The 27253-nt window shown below is 35.4% G+C and overlaps 1 protein-coding gene across 1 annotated transcript; it reads right to left on the bottom strand.

Annotated features, from left to right (window-relative positions):
- Window positions 1-232: 232 nt before the first annotated feature.
- Window positions 233-26871, bottom strand: LOC129229740 (putative inorganic phosphate cotransporter). Its single transcript, XM_054864108.1, has 10 exons — window positions 26642-26871; window positions 21000-21211; window positions 20630-20872; window positions 19458-19641; window positions 16420-16547; window positions 12421-12570; window positions 11187-11319; window positions 9707-9862; window positions 3935-4020; window positions 233-451 (listed from the first exon to the last, which is right to left on the bottom strand). The coding sequence occupies exons 1-10, from the start codon at window positions 26733-26735 to the stop codon at window positions 254-256; spliced, it is 1584 nt and encodes a 527-aa protein (XP_054720083.1). The 5' UTR covers window positions 26736-26871; the 3' UTR covers window positions 233-253.
- Between the last annotated feature and the right edge of the window lie 382 nt (window positions 26872-27253).

The raw sequence follows: 27253 nt of genomic DNA, 5'->3' as shown, positions 1-27253 counted from the left end.
ATAAATTTTATCTGATAATCTTTAGATCCGGATAAATAAAGGCCGGATAAACGAGGTTCTGCTACGGTTAAATGAAACAGCTGCCACAGTCAGAAAAATTTCAGTTACTACCATTCTTCTTTATAAAAACATTCGATATGCTCATTATCCATTCCTACGAGCAGCGAACTTCAGTATCCATCTACCAGACTGGACTAGACTAGACAATGCGACTAGAACATTTCACGGGAAAGGAAAATGCAGCCAAGATGTTCTATGGGTATGATCTCCGTTTCGTTTTTCCAGTCTCTTTCTTTTCGGGTTTTCGGACAACTATTCCAGATCCGAAGTCTTTGGTCGGAGCTCCCCACGGCTGTAGTTCAGCGGATCCAAAGAGGTTGAAGATGCTTCCAGTGAAAAAGTATATGGCAGATGTGGTCACAAAAACGATGCCCCAGTTTTTCAGTGTCTGCTGCTCCGAGAAATCAAGAAACGTGTATTAATTTGCAATCGAACAAAAAACTGGGCGGTCATTCCAAGCTCGTCAGCTTGCGAGATCGAGATTCTCGCAAGTTGTTACGCAGAAATGTCGCAAAGTAGCATTCTAATCTACTCGAACCTAGCCGCAAGATAAGTTCGAGTAGATTAGAATGCTACTTTGCGACATTTCTACGTCACAACCGATCACGTGAGCGAGAATCTCGATCTCGCAAGCTGACGAGCTTGGAATGACCGCCCTGGTCATGCAGTTTTATACTTGAAACAAAAGAGAATTATCCTACAGTCACACACACACGGGCTTTCACAGTGAAAGGGCAAAGTACGAACTTCATTATAGCCGTAATTTCCTTATGAAAGGTTTAAAAAAACATATCGTAAAACTTGATGAGGAATTGAAGCTATTACTTTATAGTCATAAATTCGTCATATGCAGCTTCGCTATAAACGAGTGCGATGTCTATGTGGAAGCCTGGAGATAGGTCTATATTATAACGCTGTATGCCAATTAATGGTGTTTAAAAAAGTAGGGGAAAGTTAAATAGGTAAGATGACTTTACTTTTTCTAAATAAACAAATTAGAAAAGATTTTTTCAAAATTACAGTACACAAAGAAGAAACAATGCATATTATATTAAAACTTGTATTGAAACATAAAAAAAAGGGTGGAAAATTTTTGCTTTTTTTTTTTTTTGCTTTATGGGATATTGTGAAAAATAAATTTTTGTTATGAAATATTTTCTATTTGATTAATTAAAAGTGTTTTTGATCAAATGAATGGAAAAATAAAAGAATGAATAAATAAGTGAGTAGATACTGCAACAATAAACAAATGAATCAATAAACGAGTAAATCAAGAAATGAGAAAAATAAATGAGTAAATAAACTATTGAATAAACAAGAAAACCCGTGAATGAACGAATAAATTATTATTATGAATATTAAATGCAGGAATGCAAATGAATTAATTAATGAATACGTAATTGATTTGATAAATGATTGAATGAGTAAACGAAATAAACTTTTTCACTTTGCGCCATTCATTTTGCTCCGCATACACTTATCTAGTTGTACGAAACATTTAAAATAAAAATAAGCTTAATCTTTACTAATAATAAAGCTAAAAGTCTCTCTGTCCGGATCTCTGTCTGTCAGGATCTCTGTGACGCACATAGCGCCTTTCATGAAATTTGGCACAAAGTTAGTTTGCAACATGGGGGTGTGCAACTCAAAGCGATTTTTTGAAAATTCGATTCTGTTCTTTTTCTATTCCAATTTTAAGAACAAAATTATCATAAGATGGACGAGTAAATTACGAAATTATCATAATGTGGAACCGTAACATGGGCACAAGCCCATTGGCGAGGTACGAAATTATCATAACGTTTAACCGTAACCTGGGCACAAGCCAATTGGCGAGAAAATTCACCATACATTATTTGTAAATATACAGGCGAACCAAAAGACCTTTTAATTTTTCTATTACGGGCAAAGCCGTGCGGGTACCACTAGTATTAAATAGACAAATACAGCACCGAGTATTAGTAAGGCTACACTAGTATCTAAAACGTTAAAAACAAGAACTTAATAATTTTATAGTAACAAAAAGAATTTTTAACTCACAACAAAATAGTTCAATATTAGTATCAATTTTTGAAACTTTATTATAATACCATATGCTTTGATCTTCAGAGGAAAATTTTTTCTGACTGGAATAGACTTCAGTAGCAGTAAGTTTCCGCCTCTAAGCCAGGGCTAAGGCAAAACTACATGCAACATACAAGACAGCCCGATTATCACAGCCACAGACTAGTTTCGTTCTTATTAGAACTCATCTGTCTGGATTCGTGAATAACCGAGGAGGAGGCAAATGTCATCTCATTCAAGCTGAGAATGACAACAAACTCGTAGACAAAGTAAATTTATGTCACCAGCGAGTGTCCGAAGCATGCTCGAGCCGTAAATTGAAGGCAAAGCTTGGGTATTTACCAGTAAGTTACCACCACGAAACCCGAGCTAAGGCAGATCTGCGTGCAGGCCTCCAGCTCGGTTATTCACTAATCCAGACTGATGAGTTCTAATAGGAACGAAATTGCAGTCTGTGGATGTGATAACCGGGCTGTCTGATATATTGCATGTAGTTCTGCATTAGCTTTGGCTTAGGGTAGGTAACTTACTGCTAAATCCTAAGCTCTCCCTTCAATTCGCTAGTCGAACCGCACCATATTACGGACACTCGCTGGTGAGATAAATTTACTTTATGTACCCGTTTTTTGGCACTCTCAGCTTCAATGAGATGACATCTGCCTCCAGCTCGGTTATTCACTAATCCAGACTGATGAGTTCGGTGGCGGATCTAGCCGATTATTTTGGGAGGGGCCATTCGAATTTTTTTAACAAACTTTCTTTGGATGTTCGTCCTAATGGTCACCTCTCAAACAGTGCCAGATCATCGATTTTTCCGAAAAATCACCGCCTCTACCCATTTTCATGTTTTTATGCTTAGTTCGAACGTTAAAATAACAACAGAAATAGGATGAATTTATAAAAATTAAGATAAGGTGAATACCTAAAAATTCTTTATATGTAATTCATTGCTCTGAAGAAAAAGATATCAATGTTTAGTTACCTTTCGTGGCATTTGTGGAGGAGCATGGGAATTAGGGGCTCTTCTTCTGAAAAGTTTCGAAATTAAAGCCATAAAACGCAAATTTAGGTTCTCTTTGATCTCGTGAGCAATACGTGTATTTAGAGGACAGCAGCATTAATAGATCGTTAAAGTGTCTAAAGTTGGCATCAAGAGATGATGTACACCGAATTCTAGAGAAAAATAGTTTTATTTCAAGCAGAGGGACATAATTTCTCTCCCAATCAAAACCTAAATTTCTTTTAAAATTAAACTCATGTGTTAAATTTTGTTATTTTCTCATTCAATTTTTTTTTCTTTTTTTTTTCTTCTTAAAAAAATCCTACACTCTCACTAAGTTTTGGGAGGGGCCATGGCCCCTAAGGTCCCCCTCTAGATCGGCCCCTGGATGAGTTCTAACAAGAACGGAACGATAGTCTCTGGCTGCGATAACTGAGCTGTCTTGTATATTGCATGTAGACTTCATGTGTTACTGCATGGCTAAAGCATTACCAGAGATATCCAGCTGAGTCCACAGGCGCCCGTACACAAAACATATGCTGCATAGTTAGGTACAAAATAACGGCAGAGGCGTTTACTTTCATTGCCATTACTCGTAGGAGATGTTTCTTCTTTCATTTTCTCAGCCTCTCAGAAATAAAAGCTACCCTATGTTCCTATGCAATTATTTATCGTCTGGTGCTAGTACCCATGCTACACCATCAGTTTAGAATCACCCTATATTACAGTTTAGTTAAACACTTTTATTCCTCTACCTGAGAAAAAAGAATCTAAATCTTTTTGCCGGAAAAGTTAATAGAAGATACTTACTCCATCTCTGACAGCCCATCCCACAAAAGCAGGCGCCAAAAAGCCAGACATGTTCGCCAAGCAGTTCGTAATTCCCATCAAAGTTCCTAGATTCAAAATACAATTGGTTTTCATATTAGGTAATGTATTACTATTATCATAAAACTTACTGACTACAAAACTGAATCAACCCTTAAAACGACCTTTATTTCCATTCTTCGTTTATTTAGGATTTCAGGAGCAAGTAAATCATGTGTATTGTATTTTGAACATCCCCCCCCCCTTCTTGCCAACTTTTCAGTGTCCCGTTTAGATTTCAAAGAAAGTCACTTTTTAACCGACTTCAAAAAGGAGGCGGTTATCAGTTCATACCGTATGTATGTTTTTTTTTTTTGTTTGTCCACTCATAGCGTCTCACCTAGTGAACCGATTTTGATGATTCTTTTTTTAATGGATAGAAGATGGCTCAACTTAGGTCCCATTACTTTGTTTGACCATATTTGTTCTTTAGAAAAAAAGTTATGGGCAAAAAACAGTAAATTTCCCTATTAAATGATTAAAATGATATTGTAGCGAAGTTCGCACTTGTCATCCGTGGATAACGGTGGCTCAGTGGTAGAATTCTCGTCTCCCACACGAGCAACCTGGGTTCAAATCCCGACTAGGACAAAGTGAATTTTACTAAAATTTCGTTCCTACTGTTTTCCGTATTTTCTAGAATGTTCTATTAATTTCTGTATCTTTTCAAGTCTGGAAAGTTCCAGCACTTTTTCAAGTTGTATATAAGGAGATGTTACGTTCATTCGTGGTTCTGAATTAAGATCTCGAGTTGAGACTAACGAGTATTCGCTTCATTTGGCTTTCACATTGTCTTCGCTATCTTCACCTACGCGACAATATGAAACTTATTGTTATAAAAGTTTGGTGCCATATAACTGTAAATTACATATACTGTATTACATTTACTGTATTACATTACTGTATTAATTACATTAACTGTATAACAAAATTATCGTTACAATAGTAATTGTAATGATAATTTTGAATAAAGGCTTTTCTAAAGCAATACAGTGATATAGAGCCGCACTTCTTACTAGGCAACTTCTTACTTTTACTGAAATATCTACATTTACACTAAAAAGAATGAAATAAAAAAATTTTGAAAAAAAAAATAGAACCGACTTCAAAATTGCTCTGAAAAGTGAAAAATAATTTTATTCTTTAAACACCATCGATAATACTTTTAAACATAATTTTTGAAGTTGGCGCAAAAACAAAAAGTAAAATCCATTGTAACCATGCTTCGTTCATATTTTTATCAAAAAATCATCCAAACTTAGGAACGAAACATTTATATCGTTACTCAAATATGCTGTCATCAATGCGTAATGCATGTGGTAGTGAAGAAACTGGACGTGGTTAAATTTATACTTGTAGTTGAGTTATGGCTGTGAATGGTTTTATCGATCGTTTTTGCGCCAACTTCAAAAATTATGTTTAAAAGTATTATCGATGGTGTTTAAAGAATAAAATTATTTTTCACTTTTCAGAGCAATTTTGAAGTCGGTTCTATTTTTTTTCAAAATTTTTTATTTAGTTATTGAAACATTTATATCATTTAGGATCAGATGGGGTTATTGGAAACATGGGGTAGATGGAAAAAAACACTATTATCACACTTGTAGATATTTTTCAAACTTTTAGGTGTTTCTATTTCCATCATTCCTGCTACACAACTAAACTTCTCATTCTTCCTATTTTTTGGAAGACTAAACTTTGATGTTAACTACTTTCGTGTGTATTTTACATAAATTAAGCGCGTAATCTACACTACGTTTCCAAAAAAAAAAAAAAAAAAAACGTCGCGTGCCTTAATATTTGGTTGGATCATCTTTTGCGCGTATTACAGCTTTCATACGCCGCGGCATTGCTTCAGTGAGCTTTTGTAGAGTATTCGTTTTTATTTTCGCCTACAATTCCATCAAGAGGTCTCCTAAACGTTCGATACATGAAGGAAAGTGTGATGTGCGATCTTAAATCCTTTTCGAGTACGTCTCACAGACTCTTGATTGGATTGCGGTCTGGACTTTGTGGTGGCCAAATCATGTGTTGAAATGATGCATCTTGCTCATCGAACCAAGATTTAACAATGGTAGCCGGGTGTACTCGGGTGTTATCGTCTTGGAATGCACCACTACCGTCAGAAAAAAAAAGACCATAAATGGCACAACATGATCATCCAAGATGTTAATGTACTGCGCAGACTTCATTTGATTGGTGCACAACGCAACAGAGCCTAGTCAAGATGAACAGAAACAACCCCAGATCATTACACTGCCTCCGAAAGAGTGCACAGTGGGAACGAGACATGTAGGGTCCATTGCTTCGCGTGGCTCTCTTCGACCCTGACGCGTCCGTCATTTCGAAAGAGAGTAAATCTTGACTCATCGAACCGCATGACCTTTCCTCAATCATTAACAGTCCAATTTTTATTATCTTTTGCAAATTGCAGTCTCTTTCTTCGATTAATGACACTCAAAAGTGGCTTCCTTATTGCAACACAACTTCTTAGTCCCGATTTTTGAAGTTCTCGTCGCATTGTGCGCTAGGAAATTGTTTTACTTCCCTCGTTGAAGAGAGCTGTGAATTAAATAGTAAATTTCTTGCGATTTTTCTTCACTAATCGCTTTAAAAAACGCCGGTCACGTTCGTCCAGAATGGATTTACGACCACAAAGATCTCGGGAACAGGTAGCTTCTCCACCATCTTTCCACCTTTTAATAATGCGTTGAACAGTTCGCAATCCTTTGCCACTAATTTCAACTATGTCTTTGAATTTTGTCCCACTTTGGTACATGCCAACAATTTGCCTATTTCTGAACTCTGTTACATCACTTCCTCGAACACAGCTACCGATTCCAGTCATGCTTACTTCGAACTAAATAGTCTTCTAGTGCAACACCCGCATTTTAAGCTTGCATCGAGCAAAGATTTATGCAAATATCTATAATACTCATCGAATCACATTCGTCCAAAATTGGAACGTTTAAAATTCAACCGCGACTTTTTTTTTTTTGGACACTTAGTGCTTTTTTTTTTTTTTTTGCATTATTTTTCTTTTTAAATGATAATATACTACAAGGTCCGGCTTTTAATTTCCAGGACTGACGTAACTGTAGGAGAACAAAAAGATGGTGCTAATGATTGCATATTGAAGAGCGTTTTCTTGCGCATGTGCAGTGCAATCGGCGTCATTCTAAAGTAAGTTGTTCTGGTGGAAAGGCGAATTAAACATAGCTCTCAAATTCCTGTCATCGGAGTGAAAATGGAGCAAAAAATTAGCATTGAATTTTGCTTCCAACTGGGCAAGACAGCTGCAGAATCATACAAAATGTTGAAACAAGTTTACTTGAACTCTTGAATGGTTTAAACACTTTCGGGACGAGCGCAAAAGCGTCGATGATGATCCACACACAGGTCTACCGCAGTCCGTATGCACGCTGGAAGAAATTGAAACAGTTCGCATTATGGTGACAATAGGAATTGAAGAGCGACGTTTTAATGCGCCTTTCCACAAGAACCTCTTGCTTTAGAATGTCGCCGATTGCACTGCCCATGCGCAAGAATACGCTCTTCAATATGCAATATTTGCGCCATCTTCCGACTTTTCGTTTTCTTACAGTTACCTCAGTCCTGGAAATTAATGTCCGGATCTTGTACATTTGGATAATTCAGTGGATCGCATACTACTTTTTTAAGGCTATTAGCCAAAAATTGGGTAAAAAATAAGCAATTATCCTCCCCCCCCCCACCCTCAAAGAAAAAAAGAAAGTTCAGTCTAAAAACAAACTATTTTTTCTTTAAGCTACAAAAGATTAAAGTAATTGTTCAGACAAAGAAAATATTTGTTTTTAAGTTATTTGTCAGAAAATCAAAACGTAGTCAATGAACTAGCTGATATATATATATATATATATATATATATATATATATATATATATATATATATATATATATATATATATATATATATATATATAATAGCGAATGATCAAATAACGCTCCTGACGTCACCAACAATAAAACTTGCCCCACGGCATAATTTGAGGATATTTTTTGGTAGCGATTGACATGAAGGGACATGCTTTATTTTTAACAAGGTTGAACTGGATCCAGTAACTTAACTGTTTTACTGGTAAGACGGTCATTTTAGGGGAATGAAGAATCGAAAAAGTGATCAAAAATGAACACTATCCACTGGAGTTTAGAGTTAATCCACTGGAGTGAGGGGTAAAATTTTAACTATCAAAATATCACCACACAGGCAATATTGCTTCGTTAAAATGTAAAAGCAATTTTTACCCGTCATATCTTGACTGGCGACTTTCTAGTTTTGTTTAATAATTGTTGTTTCGACCAATGTACATCATAAATCGAGTTCAATATAAGTTAGGGGACCTAGGGCCCGTGTAAAAAGTTAAATTTTGTATTTTTTTTTTTTTTGTCTCATTTTTATTTTCCCTTCAAACTCTCAATACCTAAACCTTGCATCTGATTTTGACCATTTTTGCAATTGGAAGTATACATCTAGGGATAACGGTTGCGAAAATAGATTTCTTGCAAGTTAAACCGGACATATTCTGAGTGTATTCCCTGAATGAGTTTCCTGTATATTCTGAGCTATAAACACTCAGGGACTCAGGGCATATTTAAATAAACTTGCTTTCTCACAGAGCACATTCGGAACATATTTTAGTACACATTCAGGCAACTGAAACCCTTTTTCTGAATTAAAGAATTCCAAACGTGATTCCAGTGTGTACCGTGTACCGGGAATTTGCAGTAATTATTTTTTATTACTTGACTCGTGGCTTTGTTCAATCCTGCTACAGCTGCATCGTCCGTAACAATCTATACGAAAGTCATGCCGACTGAGAAAGGTGCTTTAGTTCTTTTACGGGGCACTGGAGGCCAATCGTTTGAGTGCCTTCGTTTCTTTGAGGATGATTTTCGTTGGTAAACCTAAATAGAATAATAAGTCTTCCCAAATTTGGATTGACATCTTATTTAGCGGCCAAATTGGAAATTGATTCCATAAGGAAAATTTCCGAGTAAATTCCAATTTCCGATATGAAACAATCTTTTTGCATGATGCTGTTATTTTTACCTGGCATCATTGAAAGCAAAATGAATGTTTGTCAAAGTAAATGATACACCGCGAAATTGACGTTTGTCGCTAAAACCTAACAGTACCCCAAGTTCTCAAACGACGCCCAGTGGAACTAAATAATAGCACTTAGACTTACACTTTAGCTTCCTACAATTTTCAGCGAAAGTTACTCAAGTTTAGTTGAATTAAATGGGGCTAGAAACCTTCACTTCATTTCTGAATCCTTCGTACCTTCGGTACACGAGGGATTAATCGTTAGATGGGGTCCTGACAGCTCTGTTTTTAGATCCAGATCAGGAGTCAAACGATGCCTGATCCAGCACCCGTAGAGGTACTGATTTGGAATGATAACTTGGAGGTGACTATGAAGGAGAAGGAGCCTTGAAGAACTTGGAGGTGAGGAGGAGGACTATGAACATTTTACGTGCACTAGTCATCACTAGTGTTCACGGAGGATCTTCAACAGGCAGGCATCGAACCCGCTACTCTTCAGTTACAAGTTCAAAGCCTTACTGATCAGACCACCACAATTGAATAGGACCTCGGTTGGGCTGCATGTGTTTGTGTCTTGGATTGTAATAAGAAGGAAATATTTTTCCTCCGTAACACTTATTATAGCTTACCTGCAAATTCTGGACTCATGTCAACGTGGGTGACGTTGAACCCTGAATATATGAACCCGTTGAAACCCACAGAGAGGGTAAGCAGAACCACAATGACTACCGGGTTGCAACCCACAAATGCTACAGCCAGTATACCTACGCCGGGACCATAGAGTGCTGAAAACAAACAAATGCACATGGATATATTTTTTCTCTTCTACATATGGCAGAAAGTAGCTTACTGATTACATCAAGTCACTTTTTAAAACCAGAAAATAATAATAAGGATTTACAATCTCAATTTGACGCAACCGAAACAGTAATAGTGCATCTATACTATTAAAATCTGTGCCCGCCTACCTGTGCGTGCGTGCGTGTCTGTGTATTTATAACACGATCACCACCAGGTCAATATCAGGAACATTAGATACAGGACATCCAGGAGGAGACATTCCAACTTGTCTCACCCCTCTAAACCTTAAAGAGCAGAAGGTATGAATTGATTAAACTATCATTAAAATCATTAATTGTCACCTGCCGCAAGCAGCGAACGGGAGAAGCAAGCAGAGGGCGGAGCCCTGCTTGTTCCACTGGTCCCCGACTTCGGGAACTAATGTCTAATTAGACAAATGAGTTAAACTACTGCCTATGAAATCAGTTCCACATTTATTGCCTGTCAAACGGAAATAATTACAAAAAATTCAGTTCTACGTTATATTCAGAAAGATTTTCCAAGAAAAAAAATGAATGCAAGATGCACCTCTCAGTGTGACAAGGCTAAGATGGTGTTAGCACTGTTTCAACATCATGAAAGTAAACCCAAGATCCATCTGCAAAATAGATGCCCATTGGTAGGCATGAGTATTTCTAAGACATTTGCACATTGATTAGCCTTCACAATCCCTCCAGGTTAGGTTTGCCTCAACTATAGTTAATGTGTTATCTGGTAGATTGCGTTACCTGTCTTTAAAAGAACATATGAGGCAGTGAGAAGCAACGGGATGCAAGTGGACTTTTTAAAGTTTCGAGTAAAACGCGTTTCAAGTTCAATTCCTAGGTGGACTTTTATTGAAATTTTTTTCAAAATTATGCTGCAAATTTAGCACCCACCAAAGCTACTAGCACCATCCCTTGCCCTAAAACTGAGGTGAGGTTCACCTGCTATTTGTACTGATTAGCTCCAAATTTTACATTTTGGCACTTACATCCCTTTGCTTCTCACTGCCTCATCTCTGGAGTGTCCCCCCCCCCCTACTGCCAGTTTAGGCCACCTTTTAGTACTTGTGAGATCCATACTTGTTAAATTCGCAATGAAACCATGGCAATGAAAAGTAACTTCAGTAGAGAGGAGAGGTAAGGTTTAACAGTTAATTTTGATTCTAATCTTAACTATCAAACTCAACTCATTTTTTAGACAGATTTCTTTAATATTGAAATACTATTCAAGGAAATGTATTACGTGGTTAAGTTGAGGTGAAATGTGGTCGGGCTTTATACTCACCAATAGAATTGATGATTCTTCGGATGGTGGTGATGCGCAGATTGGACTTGGCTCTCAATTTGTCAGCTGCTATGCTAGCGAGGACTGCGAAAACTGCTTTCGTCAAATAAGGAAGAGCAGAAAGAACTCCATTCTGAAAAGAAATTGACACATTTTCTAAAATCACGGTGTGTAAAGGTTTTATTTTTATGAATGTAAATAGTAAGTTTTCGAGTAAAAAGAAACCCCTCTAATACATATCTGTAAAGTGAAGTAATTCGCCATCACCCGGCTGAATTTAACTTACACTATAAGTACAGTATTGCAAGTGCATCTGGTTGTTCGGTCTTGATGCTTGATTCTAATGCCTTTTATTCCTTTTGCTACTCAATTTAATTATTTAAGAAAGAATAAATGCTTATTCTCAAACATTAGTATGTCTCAATAAATACCTAAAATGTTAATAACAAAAACTTTAACACTTTATAATAATAAAAATAATTGTTGACTGACAACAAAATATTACAACATGAGTATCAACTTTTATAAAATTGCTTTCATTATCATATGCTTTGACCTACAGGGGTAGCTTTTACCTGATTGGAATAGACGACATGTGTTTTTTTAAGCGAATTGCTTATTGTTCTCACTTGACCGTTTTAGGCGCCCGTCTGCCCTTTGATTTTTGGAGGAACTCCCTCTCCGCCGTCCCATCCCGATGCTGCTCCTACAGCGAACACCGTCTTTAGGGTGCTCCCATATCCTACACACACACACACTCACACACACGAGTACAGACCACTACATATACATACACATGCTAACACATCACTACATACACACATTCCGCTCGTAATTGCAAAAAATATAATTTGAATTCAAGATGCCAAAATTTATTTATTTTTTTATTTTTTTATTTATTTATTTTTTTTTTTTTTTTTGTCCTGTCTATGAAAGCCGTATTAGATATAACCGTGAATCTTGATGACGGCCTAGAGATTCCATCAATGTTTTCGGCATAAAGTTCTATCGATGAAAGCAAAACTTCCATTCTGCTTGTCACTTATAGCTGGACAGTCAAAAACACGGCTCGGTGTCAGTTGCATATCTGGGTAGTTATCACAAATTCTGTCGAGTCTCGTGCCCTACCTGAAACATTTCCCGATAGATGGCGCTAAAAACATAGTAAATCTTTCCCCATTTAACTTTGCCCCGCATTTCCCTACTAGTAATCAGGAATTTAATGTTTACTTACCTTTTTCAGATGAAAATGCAAGATGTTTGAGAGGTAAGTAGGGAGCTCCGTGAGGAGGGTGTAAAAGCCCCAGCTGTTTCCAAAGTGGGTGATGGCCAGAGCCCATACAGGTCCAGATAGTAAGATGGATCTCCAAGGAACTGGTGCTCTCTGCAAATGAAAGATAACACTCATAGTCTTAGATCCGACTTTGGTTGACCCACTAACCCCATCGAGTTTCTTCTTAAGGTAGATATAAAAAGTTAGATAACTTGGGGACTCCGCCCTCTGCTCGATAACGCTCACTAGTTCTAGAAAATTGTTTATTTGGTTCCCAAAGATTTAAATCGTCCATTTGGAAGAATCCAGTTAAAAAATGATTTACGATCAGAGCAAAATAAAAATACTCCCCCCCCCCTCTTCCGTAGAAAATAGAATCTTAATAAAGAACTCGAGAGAATGAACAAATCCCGCTCGCATGCGAAACAATAAGAACTTGATGGAACAGGGCATAATCAAGTGAGTTAAAAAAAAAAAAAAAAACGCTTTAAAGAGCTTCCTTCTTCAAATTTCGAGAGTAACTTATACCACTTTCAGAGCTACAGGTGCTAACGAGCTCCTAAACATTGCTTAACGGAAGGTTTGTACGGTTGAAAAGTAGTTTTCAAATCTATTGCCTCTAGTAACATTTTGCACTTCAGTTCCATGCTTGAATTGAGTTTATCCTAGAATTTTTGCTAAAACAGAAACCCTTATACCTACTGCTCTAATTAATTGAGAAAATTAGAATGAGCAGCTTAATCTGATGCCAGGGAAAAAAAAGCTATTTTGAGTTACATGGAATGTTAAAGGTTGTGGGAAATCTTTCATCCCTTTAATCGCAGTTCATGTGAAATTTTTACTTAAAAAATTACAAAAAAAACTAATTTGAAATTCAAAAAAAAAATTAAAAAAAAAAAATAAATAAATAAATAAAACGATCCGGGAATGAAACGCGTAATTTTTCACCAAATTTCAAGGCTGTGGGTTCTATGAGATCCCCTAGACGAAGGTCCGCTACAAACAGAATTTCCTAATTCTTTCCCATTACTTTTTTAAATGTATTGAGAAAATATTGCGAACACGCTGGTTAAAGGCTAAACAGAAGTGATCATTGCGCGATTTGAAGTTTCAATAATTGAATGTTTTTTGCAGGAAACTTGCTGGCATCTTCAAATTTTGCATTTGTCTGCAGATTTTTTAAATTGTAAGTTAGATTTAAAAATCCCGCAAATGACGCTTATTCGACTCAAAACATGACGTCTTCGCAGGAAATAGATTATGTTATGCCTTCACAAAATTCTGCAAGAAATCTGCAGAGATTTTGCAGATTTCTGCTAAACGACTTCTTTAACTTTAGAATAGCTGCAAAATTAACCAATCATTGAAGTTCCAAATCGCAACAACATTATGATTTGATCTCTTTTGCGTAGACAACCCTACACCCCTATTTTATAACATTTTCTTTAAAAAACGTCACGTCAAAGAGGTTGCGAAATTCTATTTGTGGCGGGCCTGCGTCCCGTAGCACCTACAGCCTTGAAATTTGATACAAAATTGCTTGGAGTCCCAATGGTTTGCTCCTCGGAGCGTTTTTTTTTTTTTTTTTTAATTCCGAATTATTTTAATTTTTTTAAAGCTAAACTTTCACAAAAAATGCCTATAAATAGGATCAAAGATATTCCACAGCTCTTAACATTCTATGCCAATCGAAAGAGCTTTTTTGAGCAATCACGATTGCTTATTGTTCTCACTTGACTATTTTTGACGTTCCTATGATTTTTCCCACCGCCACCCTCCGCACCATCACCGTCGACGGGCTCCTCACGATGCTGCATCTCTAGCGAAAGCCGTCTCCAGGTTGCATCCATGTCCTACACACACGCGCATACATATACAACTACACACACACACACACACAAACGCATACACACACATACACAAACACATGCACACATACAAAAACATACACACACGCATACATACAGACACCCACATATACACACACAAAAACATGCACACACACATACACACAACTACCCACACATTCATGCCTGCACACAGACACAAACACATATGCCTACACACACATACACATACCCCCACCCCCACAGACACAAACACACATGCCTACACACACATACACATAACCCGTACACACAAACACATACCCCCACACACAAACACACACGCCTACATACACACACTCGTGATTGCGAGAAACATAATTTGAATTCAAGATGTCAAAATTCAAATTAATTTTTTTTTCTGCATCAGATTAAGCTTGTTCCAGTTTTCTCAACTAATTAGGGTAATTGATATAAAGGTTTCTACTTCAACAAAAGTTCTCATTTCAAGCATGGGACTAAAGTGCGAAATGTTACTAGAGACCATAAATTTGAAAACTACTTTTCAAACGTACAAAACTGCCGTTTTGCTATGCTCAAGAACCCATTAGTTACAATAACTGAAAGTTGATTCAGATCAAGGTGAAGGGGTTCTTTCCAAAGTTTTTTTGTTTTTAAAAAAGTTCGTTATGCGTATTTCCATCATGTTCTGTTTGTCTTCGGTTGGGAGCGAAGTTTTAATATTGCTCTAATTATAATGAGCTCTTTATGTAAACTCTATTTTCTACGAAAAAGGGAGGATGATTTTCATTTTGTTGTAACTTTAACGCGTATTTTAATCTGATTCTTCCAAACAGAGGATTTTAATCGTCAATCAAATAAGATTACGTAGCAATTTTCAGGGATTGGTGAGCGTCAACGACCAGGGAACGGAGCCCCCCTCAGACTATCAGAAAATGATAGTATCTAGAAGGGATTTTATTCGGGTATCCAAATTTTCAGCTCAAGATATTCAGTAATTCTTATGATATTTTCTAAAAAATCAATTTGGTTTTCGTTTGAGGATCCGTATAATTTGCAAACTGAAACTGAAAAATTTCTATGTAAAGAAACCGAAAAATTGGTCAACTGTGATAATTTCAACTATAGTTCAACTGTCATAAGTTAAAATTATAATTTATATAAACATAAAATTTTTTAATACTCTACAAATTTGTTACGGAGTAACCGGAGATCCGGATGAAGGAGGGTAGCATAAGAGAGGTTATATTGTATTATAATTCGACCACGAAAAGTTGAGCTCTTGCTCCGCCCCGTTTCAAAATTGTCCATTTTCGTGAAGGGGCGATTTGGAGAGAAAAGTTGGAACGGAATTTGCAAGTGGTGCAAACTGGACAGGCAAATTGGATTTGCAAATGAACATGTCACATCCTACGTAAGTGGGTGGGTCTTGGTTTTACTTATTTCAGCAGTCATTGGTCAGAGATAACAACGCTCCCAGTGATTAATTTCAATTGAAAATTGGCTAGAGTAGGGTTGGTATAAAGAATGCATTGCTTGTCATTTTTATCTTTTCGCCAACGCAACGCAGTTATTGCCGCAACTTAAATCTTTCAGGTCTAAATAATCACATAAAGAAAATATACTTGGAGTAAATTTTTTTTTCATATTGCCAAAATGTTGCTAAACTCCAAAATATGGTACGTGTCCTTCTTCCTTCTGTACCTATTTTAAGGAATGGACCCGTTTTCTCAAATGAGTGACAAGAGCTATTTGTTCGTGGTCGGACTATACACATTAAGATTTTCTGAGTGTAAAAATAATTTCCACATCATTTCTTTACAAAGAATTGGTCCAATCATTGGAATCCGATTTCTGCCTTTTCAAACACGTGGGACGTTTGAAGGAAGCACGGTCGCGCAAAAACTTTATCATTAACAGATAAAAATAAAAAGCCAATGCTGGGCGTTCTTGTATTTACGTTTTTGGTATCACATTTAAAATTAACATCAATGTGTACAGAATGGGTTCAAATCCTGCGGATTTTCCGCAGATCCGGATAAACAAGGACCGGATAAAGGGGGTATCATCTTTTATTTTTGCTGTTATATCAATTTCATGTCTTAAAACTCACCACACCTTCCTGTCTGTCCTGTCCACATCGAATGTAGTTCAGCTCTGCCTTTGATATGTGAGGATGTTGATCAGGGCTTTCGTATGCAAAGATGATCCAGAAAACAAACCACACGCATCCAAGGGCGCCTGTCACAAAAATAGAGTACATCAGCGAAGTAGAGTTGCTTAACTAACGCAGCAAACCATTACAAAATAATCAAAGTTGTATCAACTCTATTAATCATATTCAGTAAGAATTTGTTTAATAAATTTAACTATTAAACAACTATCCTAAAATTTGAACGATAATTACTTCCTTTTACAAAAAAGGAAGTATTGTATTCGCGAAAAAATTTTCACTCAAAAATCGCCCTTAATTTCCATTTTGCTCACCCCCAAATGAATGTTGAGTTTTTTTTTCGATTCGACCACATGCGGAAAAGTGCCTAAGAATGTATAGACACGCGAAATATCCATTTTGACCATCACCGAGGTAATTACAACGACTTTTCTCGTGACGTCTGTATGTATGTGCGTATGTGTGTATGTGCGTATGTGCGTATGTGCGTATGTATCTCGCATAACTCAAAAATGGTATGTCCTAGAAAGTTGAAATTTGGTACATAGACTCGTAGTGGGGTCTAGTTGTGCACCTCCTATTTTGGTTGCATTCGGGTGTTTCTAAAGGGGTCTTTTGCACCTTTTTGGGGGGAAATCATTGTTAATTTCGATGCAAACTCAAGTGGTGTTATAATTTGGCGGTCACTTGGCGATATATCGCCAGTCTTTTGGTTGCCAAGTTTTGTCGCCAACTTGGCGAAAAATTTGGCGATTTTTTTTTTTTTTTTTTTTTTAAATCTGCTTTCAATGTGGCCATTGCTAGTGATATTTAAAGAGTTAGAGAGAGAATCCCATTAAAATTGCAATAATAGGGAAATAGCATTAAATTGGTGTAAAAGGAAGTCATGTGATGCACACATCAGCTCGTTTTAGAATGGCTGTGATAACACGACGCCTCACCTCGGTAGAGTACACTTCTACTTGGGGTGAACGAGAAGGAAATCCTACATTTACTCAGGAATAATATCTGTCGTGGTACGTTATTGGTAAGGTAAAGCAGCTTTCTTCACACCTATATTAACTAAAGAAATGGTTTAATCGCTCGTGCATCACAAAGGAAGTTATCAGGATCAAACTATACTGTTATTAAAACCATTGAGAAGAGATAAAATAGATTAAGTGAAGACATACTTTCGTGAAGAAAAGACCCCAAGTCACGTAACTGATTTTAAAGCAAAACATTTTAAGAAATCAAGTTTTTCGCTAGTTTCAATCAAAATGTGTCAAACATTCGTCGTTGTTGAGTCACGTGACTTAGAATCATTGCCCCAGCTTTGAATTTGCTCCCTTTATTTACTAATTCCTGCTCTAAGGGTAAAACCTCTTGATCTGCATTGTCTAAACTCAAAACTTGATTGAATAACGAAGAATCCACCTTTTCTGGGAATATCTCCAAAATAATTCCTGAACATTAGTTAAATTATTCGGTTTACGTTATTTTTTCAGAGTATGAAAAAATTTAAAACTACACGTACTTTATGGAATGAAAATGTAACATTTCTTTTATGCTGCATCTTAAAAGAGTGGACATGAAATGCTATTTTGAATAGTAGACGTGCATATTACTTTATATGTATTTCAGAAAGCTTAAATATAAAGTTGCTCATTTATGAATGATTTTCGAAATTTAAAAAACGTTACTTGCAATTTATTTCAATACTTATTTTGTAACCCATATGACCAGACCGCCGAATGCACTTTTATTGTATTAACAGGCCCAGATAATGTCCCTACATCAGTGGCGTAGCTAGACCCGACTTTCGGGGGGGGTTACTTCTTTTACATATATATATATATATATATATATATATATATATATATATATATATATATATATATATATATGTGTGTGTGTATATATAGATATATATATATATATATATATATATATATATATATATATATATATATATATATATATATATATATATATATATATATATATATACATATGATCGCTTGGAATTCTTTTCCTTTTCTTCTTTTTTTTTCTTTCTCTTCTCTCTTCTTTTTCTCTTTTTTTTTGAGACTAACGTTTCGGGGGGGGGGGTTTGTCCACAAACCCCCCCCCCCTTAGCTACGCCTCTGCCCTACATGGGTACATCTTTGTTATCAATCAGTACCGATCAATAACTCATCGATCAATCGAGTACCTCAAGGCTTCAAATTGGATAACCAAAGTTACTAAAAAACAAAACAAAACGATAAAGGAAGACATTTCACAAATTATTTGCTTTATTGCAATTTATCAGCATAATCTACTGTTTGATCAGTCTTTATAGTTAAATTAGTTAAGGGCAAGTTCACGGGTAACTGACTGACATTTTTATTGCAAAACAGAAAGTATTTTTTAATGCTCAACGCAAAATATACGTTGTGCAAACGATCTTTTCTCCTGGATTATTGTACTTTTTAAGCTGATTTTAATGGTTTAATTGAATTCTCGAAATATAATTCGGTTGATTTTTAAAAATTTGTTAAAAACACGGTAATTGACTGACATTTTAAGCAGTAGCATGTCAGTCAGTTACCATGCTTTTGCCTTTTTTCTTTTAATCATCCGAAATGTATTTCAAGAATTCAACTATACCATTAAATTCAGCTTAAAAAATACAATAACCCAGGAGAAAAGATCGTTTGCACAACGTATATTTTGTTACGTTGAATGTTACAATGTACACACTATTTTGCTCTAAAAATATCAATCAGTTACCCGTAGAATTGCACTTAAAGTATTTTCAGATACTTAATAATTGTTTATTAGTTTTAATAGTAGAAATATTAAAATACTGTTAGTTTTCTCTAATTTTCAAATACAGATTTATTTATTTTTTAAATATTAAAACTTAAATGTTAAAATCTTGAAATATTAAAAAAAATTATAATTGAAAGTTATTTAGCCCCTAAGAAAGCTTTAGTGGCAGTTGATTCACTTACCAAACACATAAAAGACAGAAGGCCAACCGCCTAAGAAACTCGAAGAGCTTAGATAACCAGAGAGAGAAAGGGCAACTACTGTCCCTAAAGGTCCACCACTGTAGACTAAGCTGGAAAGAAGACTTCGCTCGTATTTGGGAGCCCAGCGACCTAGGAAGGCATTCATGGCTGGATATGTAACCCCCTGAAAAATCAAATCCAAAAACTTTCATTATTAAACGTATTTTATGATAGTATTGACATAAAATACCGGCATCGCAAAAATTGATTATTTTCAAAAAGTCAAAAAACAAACTTTCATTGTTTTAAATGTTTAACATAAAATCACTAAAGTACATGGCATACAAAATCAATGCAAGCCGTAAAAGAATGGAAAATAATATTTGGAGTTATTTCCAGGTTTATAGATCATGGTATATCCGGCATGGACAATAACCTATCTGCGCGGATCATAATTATGTAATTGTCACATGACATCATTGATATAAAATGACTAAAGTACATGAAATTTGAAATCAATGCAAGCCGCAAAATAGTGGAAAATATTTTTTTTTTTTTGGGGGGGGGGTATATATCTTGGTATACCCAACATGGGCAAAATCTATTAGCAAGCATGTTATTGACACATGACATCATTCGCATAGATCAATTTGTCTAAGTGTTGTGATCTGAATGACCAGCGATCAATCTGCTAAATTACTGTGAACTGTGATCTAAATGATCGGCGATCTATCTGATAAACTATTGTGATCTGGATGACCGACCGTCAATCTGTTGAAGTGTTGTAATCAGAATAACTCGTGATCTATTCGCTGAAATATTGTGATCCGGATTGATTAATCGGAGATCAATCTGCTAAACTATTGTGATCGGCATGACCTACGAATCGATCCGCTGATCTGTTGTAATCAGAGTGGCTAGCGACCAATTTGCTGAATGTTGAGATTTGAAAAAAAAAAAAAAGGCGATTGATCTGCTGAACTGTTGTAATCAGAGTAACTCGTGATCTATTTATTGAAATGTTGTGATCTGGATTGAATAATCAGAGATCTATTTGATGAACTATTGTGATCTGAATAACCGACGATTGATCTGCTGAACCATTGTAATCAGAGTAACCTTCAATCATTGTACTTCTGATTTAATGCTGTGAGACTCATAGCATAACGTACCTCTCCAAGCCCCTCCATGATTCTCGCGGCTATGAGGGCGTAGACATTCCATCGAGCTGCCAAAGGAGTGAGCAGAGTGAAGATGGCAGTGACGAGAACCCCTATTCCGAACAACCACTTTGCTCCCCATTTCTCAGCAGCCATTCCTCCAGGTATTTGCGTAATTATGTTACCGTAGAAAAAGGAGCCCAAAATCAGTCCTTGAGTGTCAGAATCCCAGTCGAATTCACCATAAGTGGAAGTCTGGAATGGAACAAGAAGTAGTTTATGTAAAGAGCCCTGCGGCAATAACAACGTAATAATTTCTGAGTAAATTTAAATTGTTTGTTACTTTTATATTTTTAAATGTCCAAGATAGGAATTAACTTACAGACGATAGTATTACACTGGAATAGTTTACACTTTGTCGTGACTCGAGAAGGTTGGGGCAGGCGACTTCTAGCCCTCCTTCTGATGGAAGGTCAGGATGGAATGTCTTTCTCACCATGGCAACCATGGCGACACTTAAGTTCACCCGCATGGTATACACGTTGAAAATACCGAGGAAACTCCACCATGTCATGGCGTACCTCGCCGGGATTCCTAAAAGAGATGAAAGCTGAGAGTTACACCAAATAAAATAAAATTGTGGGCACAAAATTTAGCATGAAAGGAAAGGAAATAGTATGCACAGACAAATAGAATTTTAATATCTGAACCTGGGAGCCAGACTAACGTAAGTCCAAAAATGGCAGTTTTCAGGTTACTACTTCTTTATATGCAGAATCTTAATCCGCATCGAGTTATCACAACATAATTCCTTAAAGGAACATGTTTATAATTATTTGCCAGTATAAAATAGCGCGAGCCAAGTAGCAATGATATGACCTACGTTGGTCTGGCTCTGAGTTGCAGATATAAAGACAAATATACAGCAGAGTAAAATTTATTACTGAGAGAAGAGTGTAGCTTTTATCGAAAAAAAAAATCTACGCCTTAAAAGCGATAATAAGAAAACATATTTATCTCTAAACAAATAACAAAATAAACACAAAAACTGAAAAAAAAAAACAAATCATGCAATATATTATTTCTCAATGGTACATTTTTGTGATACTCCTAGTACTCCATAACTTTCGTAATACTTCATCAAACTTCATATCAAGCGTAAGGCATCATTTTAAAGTGTGTCCGTAATATTTTATTTTGCACAAATATTTTATTTGTGAACAAACACAAAGTGCCAACAGTTAACTTTTTAAATTATTGTACCATCTCTTCGTTGACAATGAACTCGTTCCCAATCGTGTGAACTCGGGTACTTACAAATTTAGTAACAAGAAGTTCCGTCTAGAACTATACGAGCCTACTTTCCCGTATACCCATACTACTTTCTAGTACCTGATAAATATTCTCAAAAATAGCTAAAATCGCAAATTGTTTCAAACATATTTTCCCAATATTTTAAGCTAATTTCTAGGAATAAAATATTCTTCACTCATCTAAAAAAAATAGATGCGTAGAAATAAAAAAAAAAAAAAAAAAAAAAAAACGAACAAATAAAATAGCAGCACCTTTTAAACAAAGCAGCTGATACACTTTTTCCATTAAAAAAAAAATTCTTTAACAGTTTTCAAAACGAAAAAATAATGTAATTAAAATTAATAAGCTCATTAAAATAAATAAATCATATCAAAATATAAAAAAAATCGTTTCTTTTTTCCCTGTTGCCAAAAATAATTTTTTAAATGAATTAATGCACTCACCAAGATAAATAAAAACAATAAAATGTCAACTTAAAGAAATACTTTTCATTGTCAAAAAAAAATCGTCTGCGCATATCTATGTGTAGAAACATAAATGACTTCGAGTTTATTCACCGAAAACTGAATACCTAAATTAAAACTTTAGCGTTAAAATAAAAACAAATCATATCAACAATAATTATTTCACAGTTAAAACCATTCGCAACTCCAGCGCTCGAATACGCTACCTTGCAGTGATTTATAAAACTGTCGGGAAAACTAAAACATTGCCACGTTGCGTTCCACGTATGTCTGCTGAGGTAAACACAGGCAGTTTGTTCTGAATATTTATTAACGCAATCGATGTGTCTTAGTTTGTTTTCAGCTACGGAAATTAATTCGTTCCTAAGTAGTATTCTCGAGCTTCTCAAAATCATGTTAGTTTTCATTATTTCCTTCTAAAATATGAGTTGATTAAGAAATGATGAAAGCAAAAAATTCTGGATTAACAAACTTGGATAACGTTATACAAGGTAAAAAAATTTATTGTTTTGTATGAATTTGTAAGAATATGTGTTTTTTTTAATCTTTAATTAATTAAACTAACCATATTTTACAGCAGCATTTAGTTGGAATGGACAGTATGCAAAATATTTTCTTGAATATATTATCGTAGAACAAAATGAAAAATGTTTAACCGAGAAAGAATTTACTTTATTCCTTTTATTCTCAGCTGAAAGGTTTCGCCAAATTTGTTTAGGGTTAGAGTTTTAGTATTGTGCGAGCAAAGTAGAGGCCTTGGCGAGATTTCGCGTTTTTAGTTAAACCATTTTTAATTTTTATCATGAGTGGAATAAAATGGTAGTAAGATTACAGAATTCGACAAGTAAAAAGAAAAAATGGTCAATCAACTGAAAAGAAAACTACCACCATATATCCGTGAGAATTTTGTTGATGATTTGCATAACATGACATAATTAAATCGTAACTCAGAAATTAGAAAAATCGAAACAGAAAAATTTTAAATTAACCGATTCGGGAATTCGAGAGAAATAACTCAGCTACAAATGCAAAACAATAAGCGCTAGCCAAGCAAGGCAAAAAAGTATCATCTTCTTTCGATAATAATTTGTATTGTCATATTGAATTTTCTAGCATTAATTGTTATTCTTGTCAGGCCACAATTATTATTTAGTTTTATCAAGAATTGATAAATATCGAATTCAACATCGTGGAAATAGCTGCTTAGAACTACGAACTACGTAGTTGGCATTAATCTTTGACGTTTGGTAATGCTTCTTGAATTCTCATTTCTTTCTACGTGGTTCAGAATATCATAATACGAAATCATACATACGAACAAAAATCACAACACTTTTAGCATTTTCTTCGTTACCACATGCGTTTGTTTTAGTTTTTTCGTCCGCCATTAGACAGTGACTGCAGTGCCCCCTATAGTTCGTTGGAGTTGCGAATTTTGGGATAAAGGAGTCGGAGACGAATTCGCAACTCCAGCGCTCGAATACGCTATCTTGCGGTGATTTACAAAACTACCGAAAAAACTAAAACATTGCCACATTTCGTTCCATGTGTGTCTGTTGACGTAAACACAGGCAGTTTGTTATGAGTATTTATTAACGCATTCGATGTTAGATTGCTTTCAGCAACAGAGATTGTTTCGTCTCTTAATGGTATTCTCGATCTTCTCAAAACAATGTTAGTTTTAATTACTTCCCTCTAAAAAGTGTGATAATTGTCGTAAATGGCGAAAGCATAAAACAAGAAAACTCTGGGTTAACAAACTTCGCATTTGCTCTGTTCGGTGCATTTTTTTTTTTTTTTTTGAAGGAGGATAACGGTATACCAGGTAAGGTTTTTTTTTAAAATCGTTTTGTGTGAATTTGTAAGAATATGGTTTTTTTTTTTAATCTTAAGTTCGAAAGAAGGATTTGATAACATTAGCAGAAGAATTAGGGCTTTCATCTCCGCTTAGTTTAAAAATAATTAATTAAACCAACCTAATTTACTGCAGCATTTAGTTAGAATGGGGAGTATGCAAAATATTTTCTTGAATATATTATCGTAGAACGAAATGAAAAATGTTGAACGCTGAGAATTTTCCTCGCCAAAATAGTGGGATTATAGTTTAGGGTTATAGTTTTAGTATTGTGCGAGCAAAGAACATTTGGCGAGAGATTTCTCATATCAGTTAAAACATATTTATTTTTTATCATGAGTGGAATAAAATGGTAGAAAGATTACAGAATTTGATAAGTTAAAAGAAATAATGTTAGATCATTTGAAAAGAAAACTACCACCATATATCCGTGAGAATTTTGTTGATGATTTGCATGGCATGACATAATTTAATCATAACGCAGAAATTAGAAAAATACGAAATAGAAAAATTTAAAATCAAGCGATTCGGCAATTTGAGAAAAATAACTCAGCTACAAATGCAAAACAATTAGCGCTAGCCAAGCAAGGCAAAGAAGTATCATCTTCTTTTGATAATAATTCGTAATTTCATATAATTAAATTATCTAGCATTAATAGTTATTCTTGTCAGGCCACAATTATTATTTAATTTTGTCAAGAATTGATAAATATCGAATTCAACAACGTGGCAACGGCTGCTTAAAACTACGAACTCTTAATTTGCATTAATTTTTGACGTTTAGTAATGCTTTTTGAATTCTCATTTCTTTCTACGTGGGCCAGAATATCAATAAGACTTTGAAAATTAATTTAAAAAGTATAAAGCGAAAAAATCATGCATACGAACAAAATTTACTGGGCTTATTAGCATTTTCTTCGTTACCACGTGCGTTTGTTTTACCTTATTCGTTCTCCATTAGAAAGTGGCTACAGTACCCCCTATAGTTCGTTGGAGTTGCGAATATCCAAGAATCGGAGTCAGTCATTTGTCCTCCGTGTATAAATTTTTGCCAAAGCTACGAAGTCAGAGTCGAAGTCGGGGAGTCGGAGTCCGATTAATTGTCGGTAACAGGAATCGGATTCGGAGTCAGGTGCCCCTAAATTCTCGGAGTCGGAGTCTGGAGTTTGGCGTCAAGAGCTATTTCCAACAAAATTTGTTTGAAAAAAATCCGCCTTCAAGTACGGAATCTACATTGACTTTCAGTTTCCCCGTAGGCGCTTATGTTAAGGGATTTGAACTGTTCAAAATTGAACGGAAAATTGTTCAAATCAGAAATATATATATATATTTTTTTTACAAGTTTTTCATCAAAAGCTTTTTCCTACAGTTTGCTTCAAGCGAATTCACCTCAAAGTTCGGAATTGCCTTGAATTTCCCCGTAGGCGCTAATGTTAAGTTTTTTTGAACTGTTCAAAATTGAACAAAAAATAGTTCAAATCAAAAAGTCAAACATGGGAATGAGGTGTCCTCGCCGAGATCTTTTGAACAAAAAAAAGTTTGTTCGAATCGGACTATTCATTCAAAAGTTATTAGGGGGAGACAGACAGACAGACCGACAGACATTTTTCCCCATCTCATTATCCTACTTTTCAATTTTTAATTTTTCGATATTTATTTAATTATTTTATTTATTTTTGACTTTTTTTTTTTTTTTGTTTTTCGCGATATTTTTAAGATGCATTAAGCCTTCTTTCATGCTTTTTTCTTCTTTTTCTGACTTTTACTGGGAAAGTAGGCTAAAAAAGCTGATATAACTAACTATACACACTGTACCAGGTGTATCTCGAACACATCCTGCTGCCACAACGATGTAAAAAAAATTATTTGCTCTTTTTTTTTAAATAACACGCTATTTATTGATTTTAATTAATATTAGCTGATTATTTAAATCAATATTTTATTCTTTATTTCTTTTTTATAATTAATTGATAAGTTTTTCAGTTTAAAATAAATTATGAAATGTTTTTATAATTTATGTTTCTGTATTTCATTAATAAGGAATGTCAGTTTTTTTTTTTTTTTAATTGGAGAGGCGCCGTTCTTCTTTGGATGCCCGAACAGAATTTTATTCCCAGTCCGACCCTGGTTAGTAGCAAGAGCCATTGGTATAATCTAAGGAGAATTCTATTCGTGCTGTAAAAAGTATGCTACAAAGTGTTCTAAAAGAACAGTCATGTGTCAGTGCTCAAAAAGTCTCCTCAAATACGTTCCCTCGAGCGTTCAAATGTGTTTTGAACTAAATAAGTGGTCTGAAAAGTGTTCTAAGAAAGGTGACAAGTCTAAGTGTTCGAAAAATGTGAGATTTGCAGTGTAAATTTAAACATGAAAATAATATGAAAGTATGCCTACCTGTAGAACAACATCCCGAATCCTTCTTTCCGAGAATAGGGACTTTCTCACCCCTAGCTTCCTCTGATTTGACCGAATCCATCATAGCTTTCATATGCTTTAACTAAATGCTGTTTCACCATGTGGTACTCGTTGACATTTGCTTGTGTGAAAAATGTTATACTCTTCCTGTACATTTCGTTTCCGCAGATACACGTGTTAATTGCGGGTCGAACTGCCACGTTGTTTAGCAGGTCCGTAATGCCCACAATCAGAGTTTGGAATGGCTTTGTGTCAAACATCCGCGACATACAAAAATTATCGTCTGCCGCAGAACCGTTTTATCTTCCTTTGAAAAGCGAGAGCGGTATCCTAACTCGGCAGTGACACTACAGACTGATAAGAGACTTGTGAAAATCTTTTTTTTTTCGGAAGTATTCGAGTGTTTCAGATTTTACGAAAGCAGAATTTCAGTTGACAAATGGTTTTAGTGATAGCCACAACGAAAAGTGTCGCAGTCGCAATGTTTGTTTTTGTTTTGTTGCGTCTTTACAGTTTACGACACTTCTCAAAAACTTCAGTCTCAATTCTGATGACATGACCTGCGCAGCAGTTTACTTATTAATTTATTTA

The sequence above is a fragment of the Uloborus diversus genome, chromosome 9 (genome assembly GCF_026930045.1).
Source record: "Uloborus diversus isolate 005 chromosome 9, Udiv.v.3.1, whole genome shotgun sequence".
Classification (NCBI taxonomy): domain Eukaryota; kingdom Metazoa; phylum Arthropoda; class Arachnida; order Araneae; family Uloboridae; genus Uloborus; species Uloborus diversus.
The sequence above is the reverse complement of the archived record's forward strand: the minus strand, read 5'-3'. Positions and strand labels throughout refer to the sequence as shown.

Excerpts from the sequence above, each read along its gene's own strand:
- LOC129229740 (XM_054864108.1), bottom strand. The coding sequence starts at position 26,735 with ATGAAAGCTATGATGGATTCGGTCAAATCAGAGGAAGCTAGGGGTGAG. Across the intron at positions 19,642-20,629 it reads TCATGGAGGGGCTTGGAGAG|GGGGTTACATATCCAGCCAT; the intron begins GTACGTTATGCT and ends TTGATTTTTCAG. Across the intron at positions 4,021-9,706 it reads CATGAGTCCAGAATTTGCAG|GAACTTTGATGGGAATTACG; the intron begins GTAAGCTATAAT and ends TTTTGAATCTAG.